This window comes from Lissotriton helveticus, chromosome 11 (genome assembly GCF_964261635.1).
Source record: "Lissotriton helveticus chromosome 11, aLisHel1.1, whole genome shotgun sequence".
NCBI lineage: Eukaryota > Metazoa > Chordata > Amphibia > Caudata > Salamandridae > Lissotriton > Lissotriton helveticus.
In genome coordinates, this window is record NC_136072.1 from 467,138,482 (window position 1) to 467,162,542 (window position 24,061).

General features: G+C 49.5%; 1 protein-coding gene across 6 annotated transcripts in view; it reads left to right on the top strand.

Annotated features, from left to right (window-relative positions):
• DGKD (diacylglycerol kinase delta) overlaps positions 1-24,061 on the top strand; it is a 977,235-nt gene that overhangs the window by 825,324 nt on the left and 127,850 nt on the right. For all 6 annotated transcript variants that reach the window (XM_078666032.1, XM_078666033.1, XM_078666031.1 and 3 more), the window contains one exon: positions 23,808-23,974. In XM_078666032.1, the coding sequence (XP_078522158.1) occupies positions 23,808-23,974 (167 nt within the window). The remainder of the gene's footprint in view (positions 1-23,807; positions 23,975-24,061) is intronic.

A 24,061-nucleotide genomic window follows, 5' to 3' on the forward strand; every position in this document is an offset into this window, starting at 1 on the left:
ACCTCGAGGGACCGGCCATCTTCAAGACTGCACGACTTCTTTCCAGCAAGCCCGCCGAGTAATTTCCTGGTGAGTGCTTTGGGGTCCGAGAAGCCCCGACCCTGAGCAGCTCCAGCACCGAAGTGCAGCCTCCCAGCATCTCCACGATCTGCGTGGGGCCCTTCTGCTTTTTGCTGCTCACCGCGTTGTTTGGCTACTAGCCCGCTGGCTTGTGGCCTTCTGAACGACGCCCGACGACATTTCTGCTGCTGGTCTGGTTGCTCCAGGCTGGCCCTTGCTCCCTTCCAAAAGAGGAGCACCCCGGACCCTCCTGGTCCACTCAAGACGCCATTTTGAGTCCACCGCGTGGGCTTGAATTAGCCAAGGCTTGTTGCCCAATCCTGGGTAACTTCGACGCCGACAGCTTCATCCATCGTGGGACAGCTCGCCTCTCCATCCTGGTCGCCGACAACGCCTCCTGGTCCGTGAGATCTGCAGAGCCAGCGTCGCCCACTCACCTGACTGCGGTGACTTCGCCCGGTGCCATCCTGGTGCCCACTTAATCACTGGCTAGTGATTCAAGAACTTGGTCCCCTCTGCTTTCAGGTTTCTTCTTCCTCGATCCAGGCTTGGATCCATCGAACTTTTCTTCACTGGTCGCCTGCCAGCAACTTCCTTCTTCTAGGCTCCTGGTCCGGCAACGAGATCCCCGACGTCTTTTCAGACCTATGCAGCTGCAGCCCCTGGGCTAGGTAACTTCGGCACTTCGGTGTCCCAGCATAGCCTCACTATCCTAGGGTCAGGATCCACTGTCGTTTTCTTCCCACCAGGTCGGGTTCGCCCGTGAACACTAACTTTGCCTTTACTAGCTCCCATAGACTTTGTCCCGCATCCCGCGTGAGAGTGCACACTCTGCACCCGAGTCCCCTAGGCCTCCTAGAAGTAATCTAACGATTCTATAGTCAAGTCCTAGCGATTCCAAAGCCTATTAGTACTGTACTTACCTGCTAGTAATTTCGCATTCCACTTTTAGAATATATGGTTTTTCGTGCCCCTCGGGCATTTGTGTATAACGTGCTAACTTAAGTATTTTCGTAAGAGTTTTGTTGTGTGCCTAGCACCCTGTCCTCATAAAGAGTACAGGGTTGTTGTGATTCTAATAAATACACTGTTTATTTTCATAACACTTGTGTGGTGTCCTTTCACTGGGTGTTCAAGGGGTAATGTGATGGTAAAACAGCTGGCTTAACACGCCCTCTAGAGTCTTAGCCTTAGACTGCTCGTATCCATGCTACTAGGATAGCTGGTCTATAAGGTTGACTTACAACCAATCATCAATAAGGGTTGTTTGGACTGATATATAGTGATCACTAGAATAGTGAACACTGCACATCAGGCCAACTTCTCACACCTCCACTCTAGGGTGGGGTGTTCATATGGGGGATCTGGAGATCAAGGGTCTTTGGTCTCCAGAGGAAAGGTTGCTTCACATCAACCTTCTGGAATTGAGGGCGATTCGTTTGGCACTCAAGGCCTTTCTCCCTTCCCTTCGCAGTCAGTCGGTTCAGGTCCTGATGGACAACACGACTACGATGTGGTATGTCAACAAGCAGGGAGGAGTGGGGTCGCAGTGTCTCTGCAGAGAAGCTCTGCGTCTCTGGTCCTGGGTTCAGAACCACCAGATTTGTCTGATGGCAAATCATCTGGCCGGTGTCCTGAAAGTTCGCGCAGATAGTCTGTTGGCAGTTCTCAGCCGACCACGAGTGGAGGCTTCACCCAGAGGTGGTTCGTCACGTCTTCCGGGCGTGGGGAACTCCTCAGGTGGAACTGTTCGCCACTCGCGAGAATGCTCACTGCCCCTCATTCTGCAGTCTCCAGTATCCGTTGCGGGAAGCTTTGGGGGACGCGTTTCAGTTGAGTTGGGGCTCACAACTCCTTTACGCGTTTCCTCCCATTCCCTTGAGTCCTCGGGTTCTGAGGAAGATTCGCCAAGACGGGGCCCAAGTTATATTGGTCGCCCCGGATTGGCCAAGAAGGGTGTGGTACACAGATCTTCTCCACCTCTCCTCGTGCCCGCCGCTCCGTCTCCCTCTCAGGGCAGATCTCCTCTCTCAGAAGGAGGGGCAGGTTCTACACCCCCACCTCCAGACCTTACTCCTTCATGTCTGGAGATTGAACGGGGCAACCTGAATTCTTTTTCTCTCCCGCCTGATGTGGTGGATGTAATTCTTTCGGCCAGGCGTCTTTCCACCAAGTCCTTCTATTCCTATAGGTGGTCCAAATTTGTTTCCTGGTGTGGAGAGAAATCTATTGACCCCTTGAGAGCTAATTTGTCTAACATACTTCAGTTTGATCTTTCTTTGGCCCAGATGGGTTTTGCTGTGGCGACTGTAAAGGGTTATTTATCGACCTTGTCGGCTTTCCTTTGTTTGCCTGACCAGCGGTCATTATTTAAGTCACCTATTGTATTACGCTTTATAAAAGGTCTTACCAACAAATTCCCTCCAACTCCATTTATTGTGCCTCAATGGAACTTGAATCTTGTCTTGACCTACTTGATGGGTTCACCCTTTGAACCTTTACACAAGTGTCCCATGACACTTCTGTCTTTTAAGACGGTCTTCCTTGTTGCAATTACCTCGGCAAGGAGGGTAAGTGAGCTTCAAGCTCTTAGTTCGAAACCTCCATTCCTGACCATTCATGCTGAGAGAATGGTACTTAGGACCAGGACTGCTTTTCTGCCTAAGGTGGTAACTCCCTTTCATCTGGGGCAGTCCATTACTCTTCCTACCTTTTATCCTCCCCTCACCCTTCCAAGGAGGAGGAGCGGCTTAACCGCCTAGACCCTAAGAGGGCGGTGAGTTTCTACCTCGATAGGACTAAAGACTATCGTGTGGACGGCCAGCTTTTTGTTGGATTTTCTGGCTGTAAGAAGGGGAAAGCGGTGTACAAGCTCACGCTGTCGAGATGGTTTATCCTGTGTATAAAGATCTGCTACGCCCCTGGCTGGTAAGGAACCTCCAGAGGGTATAAGGGCTCATTCTACTAGAGCAAAGTCATCAACATCTGCTTTGGCTAGAGGTGTACCTGTAGAGGATATTTGTAGAGCCGCAACTTGGGCCTCCCTCCACACTTTTGCGAAGCATTACTGCTTGGATGCTGAGGTGAGGAGGGACGGCCACTTTGCGCGCTCTGTTTTCCAGGATTTCTTGGTATAGCAGAGTGGACACCCTCCTCCGGGAGTGGGGACTGCTGTGGGATTCTATTCACAAGGTGAGGAATCCACTGGCAGATGTATCTATCCGAAGAACAAGTTACTTACCTTCAGTAACGCTTTTTCTGGTAGATACAGTATCTGCCTGTGGATTCCTCACTGACCCACCCGCCTCCCCGTTGTCCACTCTTCTATTCCTGCTATGTGTATATTTGAATGTTTTTTATAATGGATGTATTATATATTCTTGCATATTACATTGTTTTCACACTATGTGTGTTGGTCTGAATACTGTGTACTATGTATACTATTACTGTTTATGTCGGTCCGTCCGTGTGCCTCGGGGGCACAGAAAAAAAGGGCGGAACTGACGTCCTCACGCCGACGAGTCCCTATTATGGATCCTGTGACGTCAGCGGGGTCGCGAGTGGAGTCGTACCCTCTGTGACGTTGTCCATGACCTCGCCGGCGTGGAGAGCTACAAAAGTTTCCGATTGGCTGCTGCGCAGGGGATATTCACAAGGTGAGGAATCCACAGGCAGATACTGTATCTACCAGAAAAAGACCTTTGCTTACTACAAAGGAAAACTGGGCGTGGCCAAACAGGGAGAGCTTGCAGTGATTTGGCCATTTGCGTTCTCAGGGTAATTAAAAGGGAGACTCATGGAGTCTGGTCTTACCAGGAAACAATGAGAAATACTTGTCACAGTCACCCCAGATCAGATTGCGCTCCAATAGAATAACGATGCAGTGACCTCCTTAAGGATTTCAGATTGTTTTTTAATGTGGAACATGAAAAGAATCAAATTGCTTTAGGATACTTTGTGTGTTACACAAGGGGAGGGGGGCCTTCCCGGGCTAATGTTGTCCCCGGGAACACCATCTCCCGGGACCCGGCCAGGATTGAATAGGGGATGGAGGCCACGAGGCCCCCTCCCTGGGCCGATTTCAGCCCCAGGGGGCCCATACCCCATACCCCATGGCCCCACCACTTCTACCTGGGTACTCTGGCCCCACCCAGAAAGCCCAAGGTGCTTTGATGGGGACCACAAGGGAGCCTGAAGGACCCCATCCCGCAGGACCTGGCCAAGATTTGATAGGGGAGGGGGGGGCCCTGTGCCGATTTAGGACCCGGGGAACCCATCCCCTGGGGCGTGGCCAAGACTTAATGGGGGAGGGGACCCCATCCCTGGGCCGATTTCAGCCCCGGAGGACCCCTTACCTCAGCGCCCAGCCACTTCTACCTGGGTGCCCTGACCCCACCCAGGAAGCCCAAGGTGCTTTGATGGGGACCGCGGGTGCCTGAATGCCCACATGGTTCCTGCTGGTTCCCCGCCTCCATCAGGATTCGGCATTCCTCCTGCACTCAGGGAGCTGCTAAATACAGCTCCCAGCGCGCTGGAGCAATTGTTCCTCCATTTCCCTGCCCGCATGGCAGCTGGCAGGGGAACAGATGAAAACTGTGCTGCCAGCAAGCGGGAGTAGTATGACAGCTCCCGCTTGCTGGGAGCGGAGTTAGTGTTTGTTCTCGTTTAAGCAAACTGCTATGTCCTGGGGTGGGCACCCTCGGAAATATCAGGAGCCGGCCCTGTGTGGTGGTGGTTCACAGGGTCATTAATGGCTTTTTCTTTAGTATGCACAATCCGGCCTGGGCAGGTGCTGGTCTCCGGGGCTGTGTATGGTCCGCGAGGGGGGAGCAGTACAGCCCCCCTCCCAGTTTTTTATGTTATTTGGCCCTGAGGCGGTGGTGGTCCCCAAAGCCCGGGACATCAGCGCGGCCCTCCATTACTGTTTGTTTTGCCCTGGAGAGGTGATGTTCCCTGGGGCATATTAAAGCCCCTGGAGGAGGGTCTCCACGGGCCCCTTCCAAATTTAAATAAAGCCCAGAGGAGATGGTGGACCCCAGGGTTAAAAAGAGCCATAAGAGGGGGGCCCCATGCACCTCCTACTTTATTTTTTTTAATGTTTCTGCATGCCGATTGGCCCACCCAGGGGCGTGGGAGACTGTGCTTGTTTTTTTATTATTGCCCCAGATTAATGACTCCTTCACAATTTTACTTAAAAAATTAGGAATAAAAATGTTTTTTGCCCTTCGGGGTTCCCAGGGGGAACCCAGGACCAGCGCTAGTGGGTCTGGGTATTCCTACCCTGCCCGCTTTTCTCTTTTTTTGGGACGTTGAAGTGTTGGCATCCAATCAGATTTCAGCACAGGGATTTTCCGATCCTCGGATCTCAGATAACTATAACTGCTGAATTTCTCTGGTTTTGTATGAGTGAAAAGTTAGCCTAACTATAATGAACGTTACATATGCATGGTGCACCATTTATTGTTGTATTTGTTATCTATTTATTTAAAAAGTACATTAATCATCTTATTTCAAGATATTTGAGATTTTCACGAAATCGCGCATGCTGAAGACACAGCGAATACCGCATGTTTTCGACCGTGTAAAACACATATATAGACAAATTTGACATGAAGTTTGAGTCTAGCTGTTTAGTAAGATATTGATTTAACTTTCCATTTTGTATACATTTGTCAAAAAAAAGTACATCTGAAATGTATTCTTGTTTGCGGCGATACTAGACAGTTGCGATGACATCAGTGGCCATGAATACCGCACTTTTTTGACGAAGTGTTAAACACATTTATAAACTTGTTTTACATAAAGTTTGACTCTAGCTGTTTATTAAAAAAATTGATCTGAAAAAAACCGGTTAGTGTTAGATTCCTTACCTTATAATATCCCCAGGCGTCAGACTGGATCCGGAACGTTTTGCGTAGCAGTACTCCTGCGCGTCGGTAGGCGTCGTCTGCGGCTCTGCGGCCGTTGTCTGCGTCGTGACTGCCGGGATGACATCGGAGTACTTAGACGCCGCCTTCGCATGCTGACGTCAGTTCTTCTTTTTTCTGCGACAGCAAGCGCAGATCTGGGAAGAGTAGTACTCCTTAGTCACTTTCTGACTAGCTTTTTTCGATCTATTTTTGATCTTCTCGAGTTGTTTATCGACTCCGGTGCCGGTAGGGATGCCCGGGTTCAAGCCCTGCGACGACTGTAGCCGACTGATGTCGGTTAGCGACCCCCACTGTCGGTGCCTTTATTGCCTCTGGGCCGACCATGATGACAAGTCGTGCCCCGAATGTCGGGCCTTGACGTTGAAAGCTAGGCGGGAGCGTTCCTGTAAGCGACTCGAGATCCGGCAGTCGGCCCCGCGCCGCTCAAGGTCCCGGTCCAGGAGGAGGTCGAGGGATCGGTCGCGAGGCCACAGTCATCACAGCTCGGCGAGTCGACACCACTCGTCGGGCTCGAAGTCCTCAGGTAAGTCGAGGCACAAGAAGTCGAAGAAGCGACATCCCTCTTCTGACTCCCCCCGATGCTCGCTCGACGCGGCCTGGGTGTCGGGCGACACCAGAGTCTCAAGCGCCGCGTCCAGCTCCACACCTGCCGGTCCCTGGGCTGAACGGGACGCCGGAGGAGATTGGCGCCTTCCTCACGGCCATGAGGTCGCGCTTCCCTCCTTTGGGTTCCGTCGAGGTGCCTCCAGGCACCGTGGACCCATCTGGGACCCCAAGAGGGCCGTCTGCTTCAGCCCCGGCGCCGTCGGGTGCTTCGGCCCCGGCGCCGTCGTCGACTTCGGTCTCGACGCGGCAGGGCTCCTCAGGATCCAGACCTGGATCCGTGTAGACGCCAGTCGACCTTACGACCCTTCCGCCGGCGGCGTCACCAAGGGTGTCGCCCCTGGCGTTGTCCTCTGGCGGCGCCGTCCTCTGGCGGCGCCTTCCTCGATCCCCACCCCGGGCCGGATCCGGCGGCGCCCGGCGCTGTCTTCGATGTCGATAGGTGAGCCCTTCACCAATGATCCGGCTTCATCATTTCTTCCTGACCTCCAGGAGATGGATGACGAGGGGGATTGGGAGGGGTCTGAGGACCCTCTGGCGCTGCAGTGCTAGTTAAGTCAGGACTGGGCGGACGAACTTGGGGAGGCCAGTGGTCCGGACATTTCTCCCGACACTGGTTTTGTCTCCCCTCCTACCGTGGCTACGGAGGAGGGGGCTGCATATAGTGCGGTGTTGACTCGGGCAGCGAAGGCCTTGGCTCTTGAGCTCCCAGTCGCAGCCGTGAGGACTAACCTCCTCACTGAGGTCCTCAAACCGCAGGCAAGCTCCTCGGAGCCTCTCCTGCCGTTCAACAAGGCCCTCACTGACGTTCTGTTGGGCACCTGGTCCAAGCCCTCCACAGGCCTTCCCGTGGATCAGCACGTGGCCCGACCCTACCTCCCGGCTCTGGGCAACCCCAGTTTCCTGTCCTTTCACCCCACCCCTGAGAACTTGGTGATCCAGGCCGCAACCTCCCAGACCGCGTTCCCGACCGCTTCTCTGGATCGGGAATCCAAAAGTTACGACCAGTTCGATAAGAAGCTATTCTCCTCACTGAGTTTGGGGTTGCGGTCTCTCAACACCGCCTGCCTTTTGGGCCGTTACTCACCCCATTGTGGGATACGGTTGCGAAAGTGCTGCCGCAGTACCCGGCGGAGGTCCAGGCAAAGCCAACCCAGGCCCTTGCGGAGGGTAGGGACGCAGCACGGTATTCCATTCGGTGTGGACTGGATACCACGGACTCGCTAGGCCGGGCGATTGCAATGACGGTGGCGGTTCGCCACCACGCCTAGCTGAGGTCCGCAAACTTTTCGGGCGATGTCCAAGCATCCCTTATGGACATGCCCTTTGATGGCCGTCGCCCTTTTGGCTACAAGGTGGACAGCGCGCTAGAACGTTTTAAGGACTCCAGGGCTATGGCCAAGTCTGTGGGCCTTGGCCAACGCCAGCAGACTTCCGCCTTTCGTCCCTTTCGTGGCCAAGGAAGGGGCGCCCCCTCACGTCCAGCTAGCCACAGGCAGCAGAACCAACCTCAATGAGGACGTGGTAACCGCCGTGGCGGTGCGGGGGGACACATGCAAAGCCAGTCCACACCTGCCGCCGCAGCATCTGCCTCAAAATCCTCCGAGTTTTCAGGCCCATTCGACGCCAGTGGGGGGGGCAGGGTTCGCCATCACCTCCTCCACTGGCGCTCCATCACATCGGACAGGTGGGTGCTGCAAATCGTCCGAAGGGGCAACTCCCTCCCCTTCGAGGCGACCCCTCCAGCCATGCCACCACAGTACCACCGCATGTCGGAGGATCACTTCTAACTTCTGCAGGAGGTAGTTACGGCCCTCTTGGCCAAAGGGGCCGTCGAGCGCGTTCCTGGGCCAGAAGTAGGACATGGTTGGTATTCCCACTGCTTTCTGGTACCCAATAAGGGCAAAGGAGAAACCCGGGAAACTGGGAAACCCTTTTTGGGTGGCTGCGCATGTTACAAAACTAATTTAATAATAATAAAGGAGGCCTACGCCCTATCGTGAACCTACGGAGCGTCAATGGCTTCCTCCGGTAGGAGAAGTTCAAGATGCTGACTTTAGCTCAGGTCCTAGCTGCCCTGGACGCAGAAGACTGGATGGGGGCGTTGGACTTGCAGGACGCGTATTTCCACATACCCGTCCTGCCGTCCCACCGGCGTTACCTGTGGTTCACGGTAGGCTAAGAGCACTTTCTTCATTTATGGGAGCCACCAGGGTGACGTCCTTATAAATGTTGTACACATACTTTCCACTCTGTCGCCAGCCACGGTCTACGAGATTCTGATAATCCTGAACAGTCAATGAATGGGCCCACATACCGTGGGACATGTTCCCGGTCTCGCATCTGCAGTATCCACAACGGTAGCCATCCTCTCCCCCGAAGTATTCCAGGATACTGGGGCCCGAGCCCCCTTGCCCGGCCTGTAGCTTCTACACCCAATGGGGGCACTTTCAGTTTACAGTGCTCCCCTTCGGCCTTACCAGCGCCCCACGGGTGTTCACGAAAGTGATGGCGGTGGTCGCAGCTCATCTGCGCAGATTAGGGGTTTCAGTCTTCCCCTATCTCGACGATTGGTTGTTGAAGGCAGGCTCGCCCCAAACAGTCGTCTCCCACCTCCGACTGCGGCCGACCTCCTGCACTTGCTGGGGTTCTCCATCAACATGCCAAAGTCACACCTGTGTCCCTCTCAGAAGCTCCTCTTCTTCGGAGCAGTTCTAGACTCAGCGCAGTTTTGGGTTTATCCCCCCGAACAGCGGGTTTGGGATATTCAGGCTCTGATTTCGGTCTTTCAGCCTCGGTCAGGTTGTCTTGCGGCTCCTGGGGCAGATGGCCTCCTGCATCCTTCTGGTGCATAACGCCTGGTGGCGGATGCGGGCTCTGCAGTGGGACCTGAAGTTTCAGGGGGCACAGCATCAGGGCAATCTGTCCGGATCTCAGAGGGCACTGCGAAACAGTTGCAGTGGTGACTCACGAACCGCAATTGGGTCAGCGGCAGATCTCTCTCCCTTCCCCGACTGGAGCACGTAGTAGTGACAGATGCGTCCCTCCAGGGTTGGGCGGCCACATGTGAGAGAGGGAGATCAGAGGCCTCTGGTCTCCTGCGGAGTCCCGGCTCCACATCAACCTTCTGGAGCTGCAGGTGATCCGGCTTGCACTGAAAGCATTCCTTCCCTCTGTCCGGGAAAGTGTAGTGCAGGTTTTCACGGACAACACCACTGCCATGTGGTACTGCAACAAACAGGGCGGGGTGGAGTTGTGGACCCTTTGTCAGCTCTGCGCCTCTGGACATGGCTGGAACACCAGGACGTCACCCTGGTGGTTCAACACCAGGCAGGTTCCCTGAATGCCAGGGCGGACGAACTCAGCCGCCGGTGCATGATGGATCATGAATGGCGTCTGAACTCGGACGTGGCGCAAAGCCTCTTTCGGCTGTGGGGAGAGCCTTGGTTAGATCTATTCGCCATCGAAGAGAACGCGCAATGTCATCAGTTCTGCGCATTGGAATTTCCAAGGCGGCACTCGCTCGGAGACGCTTTTCGTCACGAGTGGAGGTGCGGTCTGTTGTACGCCTTTCCGCCTATACCACTTCTGCCCAGAGTGCTGTAGAAGATCAGGCATGACCGGGCCCAAGTCATTCTTGTGGCTCCGGACTGGGCACGAAGATACTGGTATCCCGAGCTACTCAGCATGTCAGTCGATTTTCCGATTCGTCTGCCTCTTCAGGAGGATCTTCTGTCGCAGCTGCAGGGGACAGTCCTCCACCCAAACCTGTCCAGCCTCCACCTCCATGCATGGAGGTTGAGCGGCGACAGTTGAGGCCATTTGACTTGCCTCCTGAAGTATGTTATGTGATTCTGACAGCCAGGCGTCCCTCCACAAAATCGGTATACGCCTGCAGGTGGAACAAATTTGTGGCATGGTGCACAGCAAAGGCTGTGGATCCTCTCTCTGCCCCCCCTTTCAGAGGTTCTCCTCTTCCTTCTTTCTCTTGCCTAGCAGGGCTCTGCTCTGGGCACTCTTAAGGGATACCTCTCTGCCATTTCTGCCTTCTTGAGGCTTCCTGATCAGCTTCTCTTTTCAAGTCCCCTATTGTAAATAGATTCTTGAAGGGCATCACGCACATGTTCCCTCCTATTCCTTTCGTGATGCCTCAGTGGGACTTGAACCTTGTTCTTACATATCTGATGTGCGCTCCTTTCGAGCCACTTCACAATTGCCCTCTTTGTCTTCTAACTCTTAAGACTGCATTCCTGGTTGCCATCACCTCTGCCAGGAGAGTGAATGAGCTCCAGGCTCTATCTTCTAAGCCTCCTTTCTTTTCTAGTTGTTTTAAAAACTCGTCGTCCTTTCCTGCCCAAGGTAGTTACGGCCTTTCACATTGGGCAGTCCATCACCTTGCCCACCTTCTTTCCGCCTATGCATCCTTCGAAGGAGGAAGAGAGGCTCCACCGTCTTGACTAAATACGTGTGTTCTCCTTCTACCTTGATCGCACATGCCAGTTCCAGGTGGACGACCAGCTCTGTGTTGGTTACGTGGGCGCAAAGAAGGGAAAGGTGGTGCACAAACGAACCATCTCTCGGTGGGTCGTGTTGTGCATCAAGGTCTGTTACTCCTTGGCTAGAAAGGAGCCCCCTCTTGGGCTGAGGGCCCATTCCACTCGGGCCACGGCGGCTTCTACTGCCCTGGGTCGGGGAGTCCCCTTGGAGGACATCTGTCAGGCAGCTACGTGGGCCTTGCTGCACACGTTTGCTAGACACTACTGCCTGGACAGCCAAGTCCGGAGAGATGGTTTTTTCGGGCGTTCCGTTCTCCAGGACTTCTGGTGTGATCTTGGTTCGCAGACCCACCTCCTGGGTTGGTATTGCTGGGGTATCTATTCTAAGGTAAGGAATCTAACACTAACCTGTTTCTTTCAAATGCACAAGTTACTTACCTTCGGTAACGATGTATCTGTAAGAAACAGTAGTTAGTGTTAGATTCCTTACCGCCCCACCCATCCTCCCCATTCTACGAACCGATATCTAGGGTTAAGGTATTTCCTTTTGAGGGCCCTAGTTTTATGGCACCAGTGTCGGTGTCTGGCATGGCTCTGCATTCCTGGCACGGAAAGATATGTACAAGAACTGACGTCAGCGCGCGACGGCGGCGTCTAAGTACTCCGGCGATCACGACGCCGACGACAGATGCGGAGCCCCAGACAACGCCTACCGACGCGCAGGGGTACTGCTACGCAAAACTTTCCGGATGCAGTCTGACGCCTGGTGATATTCTAAGGTAAGGAATCTAACACGAACTACTGTTTCTTACAGATATATCATTACCGAAGGTAAGTAACTTGTACATTTAGCTTTCCCCTTTGTATACATTTATCAAAAAAAGTGCATCCAAAATGCATTTTCCTAGTTTGCCGCAACACCAGACAGTCGTGATGACGTCGGTGCCCTCAACAATTGTGCCTTTTTTAAGAAGTGTAAAACTGATATATGCGCACATTTTACAGTATTCTAGACACTAGGAGATTATTACTGCACTGATTATGTCATATTTTTGTAGCGAGTTTGTATAAAATCAATCTTATAAACCGATTTGCTGTTTTCACGTTGATGCCAGGCGCCACAATGATATCAGTAGCAGCGATCCCCGCGAATAAGTGGCTAAATGACAAAACAAAAGCAGACATTCAACAGCCACCACCACATAGAAAACTTATATATCTGCAAAATGGATTATAACCAATACACTAAACACATTACTTTGTAAAAGACTATACTAGCTTTTACAAGTCCTTTACTATCTCTAACACAGTGTATAACTCTTTCAGTGGAACCTGTGACTGCATACATCACTGTTTCAGTAAGTCTCTTATTCACTGTATAAGTATTTCAGTGGATCTGTGAGACGTTGCATCAGTCTATCAATCGTTCTGTAACAAACTGCGTGACTGTCTCAGTGCATCTATTACTGGGTGCATCAATGTCTCAATTGATCTGTGATTGTTTGCATGAGTCTCTCAGTCAATCTATGAGTATGTGCCGGAGTGCTTTTGTGCATTTGAACCTAAGTATATGACTGTCTGACTGGATCTGTGAGCCAATACATGGGTGTCTAAGTGGGTATCCGAGAGGAAGAGTGAGTGGGTGCATGACTGTCTGAGTGGGTCTGTAAGTGAGTGCATGAGTTTCTCGGTGGGCCAGTGACTGGTAGCCTGAGTGGCTCTGTGAATGTGTGCATGGGTCTCTGAGTAGGAGTGGGTGCTGCAGTCTGAGTGTGTCAGTGGCTGGGTGCATAAGTCTCTGAGTGGGTCTTTGAGTGGGTGTGTTAGTGACTGTGCATGTGTGAATCTGAGTGGGTCTTTGAGTGGCTGTATAAGTGTCTCAATGGGTCTTTGAGTGAGCGCATACGTCTCTGAGTGAGTGAGTGAATGGCTGTATGCATGAGTGTCTGAGTGGGACTGTGACTGGTATGGTTCGCTTGTGGGTATGTAAGTGGATGAATGAGTCTTTGAGTGGGTGAGTGAGTGAGTGGGTGTGTGTATATCTGAATGAGTCTAAGTGTGGTTGTGTGAGTGTATGAGTGAGTGACTGAGTGCATACATTTCTAAGAGGGTCTGTGACTGAGTGTGTGAGTGACTGTATGGGTGTGTGACTGGGTGTGTGTGTGTGACTGGGTGTATGAGCATCTCAGTGGATCTATGAGTGGATGTATGATTGTCTCAGTTGGTCTGTCAGTGGGTGTGTGAATCTCTGAGTGGGTCTGTACTTGGATGCATGACTCTCCGAGTAGGTCTGTAAGTGGCTGCATGAGTATCTGAGTGTGTCTGTTAGTGGTTGCATGAGTGCCCAGGTGGGTCTGTGAGTGAGTGTAAGAGTCTCTAAGTGGGTATGAGACTCTGCATAAGTCTATGAGTGGGAGTCTATGTAGGGGAGTTAGTCTCTGAGTGAGTCTGTACATGGGTGAGTCACTCTCCAAGTGAGTCTGTAAGCGGAGGCATGAGTACCCGAATGGGTATGTTAATGCGTATGTGAGTGGGTACATGAATATATGAGTGGGAATGTGACTGGATGTATAAGTGTGTGAGTGGCCAGTGTGTACATGTATTTTTTAAAATATGTTCACCAATATTAGCAGTGTCATCGCGACAGTCGCGACGTCCTTGCAGCGGTAAACGGAGGCCACGCTATCGGTAGCGACGTCGTCGCGAATTTCACACGTGAGCAAAACAATTAACCTTGGACACATAAATTGTCACTAAAATCCCATTTCTCAAACATGGTATCAGAATAACCTCCACCGTAACCCCTTATGTTAGCTTTCACAAAAAGTTTCAGCCCTGGTAACCGTTCCCGATCAATAAAAAGGCATCCGCAACTTTCCGTTCAGGTAGAGCCTAGCCAATCACAGCATTCCCGCTAGCGCGACATTCACAAATTCCACAGAAAGTCCGAAAAATATCTGTGACCAGAGATATCACTAAATTGTTCGTTTTTCATTTCTCAAAAGCGACTGAACGGATTTGCACCAATTAACAAAAAGCACAATCTGCTTAACAACATCTACCAGTCTGCCAAATTTGGTGTATTTCTTTCCTGCGGTTCGAGATGTACGTTCAACAACACGTTCCTGTGGGAATTAACATTGCAAATACACTCTTATTTTGCCCCTCTATTTCTCGGTCCCCACTGCACGGATCAACCCGAAACTTTAAATGACACACAGAATATACTTTGACATTTTGGGGGGGGGAATTTTCATGAAGATTGGTCAAACAACGCCAAAGTTATAGGCAAGTCAAAATATGTTTTTCCCATTGAAATTAGGACCTAATTATAACTACCTACTGGCAACAACCAATATGATATATATATTAACAACGATCTCCCTCCGAAAAAGAATATATATATATATATAGAGAGAGAGAGAGAGATATGGGTATGTATATATGGATATGTATGTATATATAAATATGTATGTATATATGGATATGTATGTATATATATAGGTAGGTAGGTAGGTACTACCCGGTGGAGATCACTAGTAAGTAGTTATAGTTAGGACCTACTTTTCATAGGAAGAGACATTTTTGTTCTGCCAATATCTTTAGCGCGGTTTGACGAATCTTCATGACATTTTGGAAACTAATCCGACACTCAGTTCAGCTGCAGTGTTGAAAGTTTTGGGGTGATCCGTCAAGCAAGGACCCAGAAAAAGGGGCCGCCCCTAAGGGTGGATTCCCTATGTTAATTCCCAGAGGGTTTTGAACACGACTACAGCACGAACTGCTGGACAGAATTACACCAAATGTGACAGAAAGCTAGGTCTCGGTCCAGAAATTTGGTGTGATTTGGTGTACATCGTTCAGAGGTTTTAGAGATACTAAACGATAACCAAATTTGTATATCTGAGAGCGCAGACCCTCCACGGATTCACCCGCGCACCAGACTAAATTCTAATTGGCTGGCTGCACCCTCACAGAAAAGTTGTAGCCACCATTTTAATAATTGGGAACGGTCACCGGGGATGACATGTTGCAGGTATAGTGGATGAAGGGGTCAGGGGAGAGCTTTACTGACTCCTTGTGGTTGTGTTAATTATGAGAAGTAAACATATGTACTGGGCAGTAAAATGCCCTAAACATTTCTTGTGACAAAGTGGGGGCTCCGTGGACCCATGAGGGATCCGCGGATTGAGCGCAACAAATATATATATATATATATATATATATATATATATATATATATATATATATATATATATATATATATATATATATATATATATATATATATATATATATATATATATATATATAATTTTATATATACACACACATACGTTTATACCCACTCTTACACCCATAGACACTGATTCCCTCTGACATACCCATGCCGACATTCTCACACCCACCCACATACCCAAACACTCACACACATAACTATACAGACACTCTCACACCCATACTATAACTCTCACACCCACTTACGTACCCATACACTCACACAAGACACACACTTATATACCCATACCTGTAATTCTCCTGAGGCGGAAGCCGGGAGACACCTTGCACATTTTAAAAACTTGTTTATTGAATTTCTTTCGTGTTTTATTTGTTTTTAACAAAACCTCACTCACCCCTATTAGCACCAATCAGGCGACAGAAAGCGCCGAACAGCGACCCTCGCTGCAACGTAGGAACCGGCTTTCCTAACCACTGAACGCCATTGACGGCGAGGTAAACAGGCCACGCCCACCCGCCCTCGACTGTATAAAACGCTGCCTTCAGCGCTCCCAAACTGAACCTGTAATTCTCCTGAGGCGGAAGCCGGGAGACACCTTGCACATTTTAAAAACTTGTTTATTGAATTTCTTTCGTGTTCTATCTGTTTTTAACAAAACCTCACTCACCCCTATTAGCACCAATCAGGCGACAGAAAGCGCCGAACAGCGACCCTCGCTGCAACGTAGGAATCGGCTTTCCTAACCACTGAACGCCATTGACGGCGAGGTAAACAGGCCACGCCCACCCGCCCTCGACTGTATAAAACGCTGCCTTCAGCGCTCCCAAACTGAACCTGTAATTCTCCTGAGGCGGAAGCCGGGAGACACCTTGCACATTTTAAAAACTTGTTTATTGAATTTCTTTCGTGTTCTATCTGTTTTTAACAAAACCTCACTCACCCCTATTAGCACCAATCAGGCGACAGAAAGCGCCGAACAGCGACCCTCGCTGCAACGTAGGAACCGGCTTTCCTAACCACTGAACGCCATTGACGGCGAGGTAAACAGGCCACGCCCACCCGCCCTCGACTGTATAAAACGCTGCCTTCAGCGCTCCCAAACTGAACCTGTAATTCTCCTGAGGCGGAAGCCGGGAGACACCTTGCACATTTTAAAAACTTGTTTATTGAATTTCTTTCGTGTTCTATCTGTTTTTAACAAAACCTCACTCACCCCTATTAGCACCAATCAGGCGACAGAAAGCGCCGAACAGCGACCCTCGCTGCAACGTAGGAACCGGCTTTCCTAACCACTGAACGCCATTGACGGCGAGGTAAACAGGCCACGCCCACCCAGAGGCCACGCCCACCTGCCCCCTTCCCCCTATAAAATCATGTGCAACTACCGGACGCGCAGCGGACGGGCGCAGCGGGCGCGCCGTCAGCGCGCCGAAGGCGCGCCAAAGGCAAGCCCGTCTGGGCCCGTCCGGGCCCAGCCGGCCTTAGGCCCAGCCACTCTGGCCGTGGCAGCTCCTAATAACCTGACCTACACGCGGGCGGAGTTATTAGCCTTGAACACCAACAAACATTCCTCCTGCCCGCTCACTCAAACCAATGACACACAACTCCCCGGCTACGACCGAAGTAACCCCGCCAATCAGACCGGGGCATCAAAGGGTTTGCATTTAGGTCTACTTAATTGCAGGTCGCTTGTGAAACATGCACAAGAAGTGAATCTCCTAATCACCAACTACGCCTTAGACATTCTGTTTTTAACAGAAACCTGGCTTACCCCCAGTAGTGGACCAGACATAGTTTTAGCACTCCCCCCCGGGTACGTTATGTGCTCACAGAACAGACCAGAGGGCAGAGGAGGTGGACTTGCAATAATTTTGAAAGACACCCTCACCTGCAGAACCTCTGATGGCAACATCAAGGGCTATGAAAGCTACCATTACACCATTACAATCTCCCCGGTCACCTCGATATCAGGAACGCTGATATATCGTCCACCAGGCAATTTAGGGGACTTTCCGACCAAAATTGCTGACCAGATCTCTGTTAAATGCACATCTACCACCAACTACCTCCTATTGGGAGATCTGAATGTGCATTTCCTGGACCAACACGATAAACCGGCCAATGAACTACTACAGGACCTCATTTCATTGGGCCTAGACCTTAAAAATCCACAGGCCTCTCATGAAAAAGGGCAACTGCTTGATCCCATTCTTTCCAACATCCCCAACCTTAGATCCCTGGACCATATCCCCCTTCCCTGGACAGACCACTTTCTGGTTCCCCTTGTTTGGGACATTACCACTGTGCCCCCGCCACCCCCAAAAATTAGAACGTATTCCAGACAATGGAAAAAATTGGTACCAGACATCTGGGCAGCCAAACTTCGAGAAAACGTTCCCCACCCCCCCGATAACATCTTAGTAGGGGACATAGAATTTAGTACCTGGATCACCCAATCATTGGACGTCATTTTGCCCAAAACCCACTCTCTAAGACACTTCAAGAGAGTCAATCCCTCACCCTGGTACACTCCGGAACTCAATTTGCTTCGTAAGGCATGCAAAAGACACGAACGTATCTGGAGGAAGGAAAAAACCGAGGAACGTAAAGAAACATTCCGCGTCGCGATAAAAGCCTATAAAAAAGAGCTCCGTAGCATCAAAACCAGTTTCTACGAGGACAGAATTAAAAACGCGGCCTGCTCTGCCCACGAAACCTACGTAGTTCTAAAAGAATTACTCCACGCCCCCGACCCCCCACTCAAACCCCTTGACCCTAAAGCTGCTGAAATCAAATGTCAAAAATTAGCCACTTTCTTTGACGAAAAGATTAAAAACATTCTCCTTACCATACCCCCTCCTGAACAAGACCCCACACAATCGGAGCCTACCATCACCTCCGCCAACCCTCCACTGCCGTCAGCTCACCAACCCTCCCTGGGCACCTTTGGACCCGTAACAACGGAAGAGGTAGGAGCTACGCTGACCGCAGTTAAAAGTGGTTCTCCCCTCGATCCTGCCCCCCTTCGATTCCTAAAAAAAGTTGCAAGTACCATCATCCCTCCCCTCACGGCCCTGATCAATTCCTCTCTCTCAGAGGGCATTGTCCCACCCAGCTGGAAGGCAGCAGCAGTCAAAGGTCTGTTGAAAAAACCCTCTTTAGACCCGCAGGACTTTGCCAACTACAGGCCTATATCCCTCCTCCCTGGAAACAGTAAGATCGCAGAGAAGCTGGTAAATAGGCAACTATCACTCTACCTAGAAAGCAATAACCTTCTAGCGGCCTCCCAGACGGGATTTCGTCCAGGTCAGGGCACTGACATCGCCCTCCTGACCGCAGTGGAGAAGGCCAGAAGCATTTTGGACTCAGGAGGATCAGTGGCAGTGATCCTCCTGGACCTCAGTGCGGCCTTCGACACTGTAGACCACCCCACCCTGATCCACCGACTGGGAGAGATTGGAGTAACGGGTCTGGCCTTGAAATGGCTAAAATCCTTTTTGACTGAACGCTCCTTCCAGGTGCGGGAAAACGACAGCTGCTCATCCATCATCCCCCTCCGGTGTGGAGTGCCACAGGGCTCATCTCTGAGCCCTACACTTTTCAACGTGTACATGGCCCCACTGGAGAAGAGGGTCAGCTCGTACGGCGTGTCAGTCATCAACTACGCCGACGACACTCAGCTGGTCGTCACCCTTTCCCACCCTCACGACGCACCATCCGACCTCCACGGCTGCCTCTCCGCGGTCCACCGATGGATGAATCTCTCCTCATTAAAATTAAACGGGTCCAAGACTGAGATCCTCCTGATGGGCCATAGTGGACCCTCTTTATCACCGCACCTCTGGCCCAGGTGCCTAGGAGACCCCCCCGCACCCAAGGAAGAGGTCAAGAGCCTCGGTGTGTGGATTGAGAAAGACATGAGTTTCAAAACCCAGGCAAAAAGAACCGCAGGAACTTGTTTTGGACTACTCAGAGCCTGCAGGAAGATCTTTCCCCTGCTTCCAGATACTGCAAGAAGGCTCCTCATACAGGGTCTAATCCTGGCAAGATTGGACTACTGTAACGCGGTATACTTGGGAGCACCCGAAGCCACCCTGAACTCACTGCAGAAAGCCCAAAATGCCGCAGCCCGGTTACTTACGGGCACTCCTGGAAGATCCTCCGCCAGGCCGGCCCTCAACTCTCTGCACTGGCTCCCAATCAGAGAAAGAGTCCTGTTCAAGTCCCTCTGCCTGGCCCATAAAACAATCAACAACAATGCCCCCCCCCTTCTGAAAGAACTTTTAACACCCTACAAAGCAGAGAGGGATCTTCGATCCAACACAGAAAATCTCATTGCCGTCCCTAGAGTGAGAAAAGCTAAGACCGGTGGCCGTCGCTTCTCGGTCCACACGGCAAAACAATGGAACCAGCTACCTCGAAAACTTAGGACCGAGCCGAACTATCTTCAGTTCAGAAAGAACTTGAAAACTTTCCTCTTCCCGCTAATATAATCCCCCAGTTGGCTAAAACCCCTGGAGAAGCAGTTTCAGCGCCGGGATGCTCCTCGGAGTTACTGTGCGCTTTACAAAACCACTAAATAAAAATAAATAAATAAAAATAAATTGTTACACTAATACTTGCACCCATTAAGACACTCTGGCACCCACACTTACAGCCATACAGACACTCTCCCACCTACTCACATACCTATACAGTGTCATACCTATTCACATACCCATACAGATATCCTCACACCCACACTTATAAACATACAGACACTCACACACCCACTTATGTACCCATACAGAGAATCTTACACCCATATTTACACCTATATAGACACTCCCACATACCCATACAGACACTCATACACACATTCACATATCCATACAGCCACTAACACACCCAATTTACCGACTTGTACATCAATCATACGCACTCTCAAAGGTCACATTTTAAAGTTAGGAAATAATTTTTAAAAAGCTTAGAAATTCACGCAAAAAATCAAAGGTTAAAGGGATGTTATTATTAGGAAATGGAATAAAAATACCTTGAAATTCATTAAAAAAACAAAGGTTACAGGGACATTATAGTTAAGCTCAGGTTTCACTCGTACAAAACCAGTGAAATTCAATAGTTATTGTTACCTGAGCTATTTATAACTTATACACCCGCAATACACTGTTTATGAACTCGCATATTACATCAGTGACATCACTGATGACATCATCCATGACATCAACCATCTCACATACCCATTCACAGACCCGTAAAATTACTGACACACATCCACTCACTCACAGAGCCACTCTTACTCCCACACAGCCACTCACTCACCCATACAGCTACTAACAGAGCTACTTATTCACTAATACATCCACTCACACATCCATTCAGTCATCCACAAACCTAGCGCTTGGACGCCTTCGGGCAGCAATTCGCGCTCTATAAATCTACATCCATTCCATTCCATTCCATTCCACAAACCACTTGCATACCCATTCACACATTGATACAAGCACTCAGACGTCTGTCACTGACCTATGCAGTCGCTCACACAGATACTTACTCTGCAAAATGGCCACTTACAACTAATTTACCCACATACCCGTTCAAACAGCCACTTGCTTACCCATACACCCACTTACACACCCAGTCACTCACCCATAGAGCCATTCACACAGCCACTCAATCACCAATACAGCCACTCTTACACACACTCACCCAGCCATAGAGCCGCTCACACAGCCACTCAGTCATTGATACAGCCACTCACCCACCTACTCACTCACTAATACAGCCACTCAGTCATTCCCTCACCAATACAGCTACTCACACACCCACCTATTCACCCATACAACCACTTTCACACACATTCAGACACCCCCTCACACACTGATATATATAAAGTCACACAGCCACTCAGGTGACATATGTTAGAAATAGTATCACTTATTAGTAGTCAGAAAGAATTGTAATTCATCTTGTGCAGTAGTTTAGTATATATCTTTAAGTCTCAGAAACGGTTACAAAAAATGCTTACACTCACTGGATGATGTCATGAGTGATGTTATTTGAGATGTCCTCAGTGATTTCAATAACCGTGTCATGAGTGATGTAATATGTGAGGTCATAAGCAGTGTATTGCAGGGGCGTACGTTCTAGTTAGCTCAGGTAGTTATGACTGCTGAATTTCTAGGGATTTGTATGAGTGAAATGAGAGCCTAACTATAACGTCCATGTAACCTTTGTTTTTTCCAGTGAATTTGTAAGGTTGTTTTTAATACTGTTTTCTGACTTTAATGCCCCTGTTGGTTTTATTAATGAATTTATATATATATATATATATATATATATATATATATATATATATATATATATATATATATACACACACACATATGGATATATGCTTTCCTGATGTATACGTATTTCATTGTAAATGCATGCGTGGTAAAGGCATTGCGTGGTAATTGCAGCATTGTAAAGGCTGTTTCCCACACAGACTGACAAGGCAAAGGGCACAGTCTGTTCGTATGGGCACTAAAATGATAAAGTGCTCAACTAAGCCAGCTTCTGTACAAGCATGCCAAGATGCACGCAGAACAAGAGGGTGATGAGGGTGATAAAAGTAGTTCAAAGAAAGTTAATCATAAGAACTCCGATACTCCAGGCTCATATTCTAAAAAAGCACGGACGTAGCCTAGACTTCCAGGGTGGGTCAAAGTAACAGATGGGTTCTGACTGCTAGGGGACAGCACTGGACTACAAGTCCCAGAGTGCACCAGATTAGCTCTGCATACGACCCAGGAGAGACTGTGGGAGTGCGTCTGATTGAGACAGAGTTAAGAATCGTAGTATAGCATGGGGAGTTCAAACACTACTAGTATGTTATGTTATCACAACTTTTACAGCGCTCTATTACCCTTAGGTGTCTAGGCGCTTACGAACCACATATTGTAAAGGGAACTTAGTTATTGAAAAGCCGAATGTTAAGATTTTTCCTGAACTCAATGAGAGAAGGTATCTTCCTAAGAGCAAGCGGAAGAGAGTTCCATAGCCTAATGGTGCTGAGTCTGAAACTCCTCACCCCAGTTCATCGTCCTGACTCTGGAAGTGGGCATCAAGAAGGCATTAGCCGATCGCAGTTGTCTGATGGGGGAGTACCAACTAAAGGCATGCCATAGAAATCGTGCACCTACTCTGTAAAGTGCCTTGTGTGCTATACAAAATGCCTTGAATTTCACGTGTTGAGCGACAGGCAGCCAGTGCAGCTTTTGTATCCTGGCCCTAGTGGACTGATGTTTATGGACATCTAGCACCAATCTGGCAGCAGCATTCTGTGCCGATTGTAATCTAAGATGATTGGACTGTAGATTTATATATAAGGCGTTACAGTAGTCCAACTTGGATAAAACTAGGGAAGTTAAAACAGTTTTTCTTGTGTATTTCTGAATAAATGGAGGATTTTACGCACTGTTCTAATGGTGAAGAAGGCAGACGACACCACCTTAGAAACCTGTGATTTAAAATGTAGCTTCTCATCTATTATGACCCCCAGGTTTTTAGCTTTTACTACCGGTGTAGGAAGGGGCCCAAAGTATGCACAAATATCTGGTTCCAATCAACAAACTGTGTGATACAAAAATTCTGTAACATTGAATGCATAGTATTATGTGGGTGGTAAACTAAAATACTTTCTTGTTTCACGACAAGACACGGTTTACTGCATACTATTAACACTGTATTGGATTCTGGGTCCTTAACCCAGCATCACCTTCCTGAATAAGCCGTAGATCTCTCCACCTTACTACCCAGAGGATCAAGTGCTAAATGGTGTATTTGGTATTCAGTTTTGGATCCAGTCATTGTTCTGAGCTCAAGACATCTGCAGTGTTAATGCCCATTTCACACAATTGGTGCCCATAGCCCTTGTGCGCCCGTGGATCCATAGACAAATAAACCAATTCCCACATACATTATATGTAGAGCTATTTTGCCCAGAAACGTGCAGTAGAATTAAGGATCCATTTGCGCTTTGACAGGAGACCTGGGTTTTGGATTTGATGCCAATTTCAGGTAGTATTTACTACCCTTCACCTGCCCATTGGTGCCCCTGCTACTGTCCATTTAACCCCTGGTCCCCCAGGTGATTAAGGCAATACATTATTGTTCCATTCCTTGCACATCCCCAAGCCTCTGAGCAATAAAGAATAGGCTATTTGGAGACTACAGTTGGGACATGGTTCCGGTCCTGTGATGTGATCTGTAATCAAGTGGTACGTGATATCATTTTAGTGAATTTATGTCGATTTTGGAGAGTGGAAAAACATCAATTGCATACTTTTTCCTCATTCCCACCAGTGGAGGACAGCTGTAAATTGTTGTGTTAGATGTGCCAATTGAAAGGTATGAAAAGTATGTGAGTTTGTACTAGTAAGTGGTGCTGCTCCGCCATTCAGCTTTACCACCATCCTATTGACTTCTTTTCTCCAGGCCTTTGAGAACACGTTGAAGTCCTGGGAAGATAAACAAAAGGGTGACCTTCCGCAGCCTTCCTCCACGTCCTCCTCACAGCATGCCCTGCACCCTGAGATTGTGTCAGAAGAGGATTCTACGCATATTTTCCAGTTTGGACAGGCGGCAGGAGATCTGATTCTTAAGTAAGTCTGTCTCTGGTTGTATGCAGCCTAACTCTCTTATTGTGGAAGTTGGGTTGCTTGTTCTCCCATTTGAAAACATATTCAACT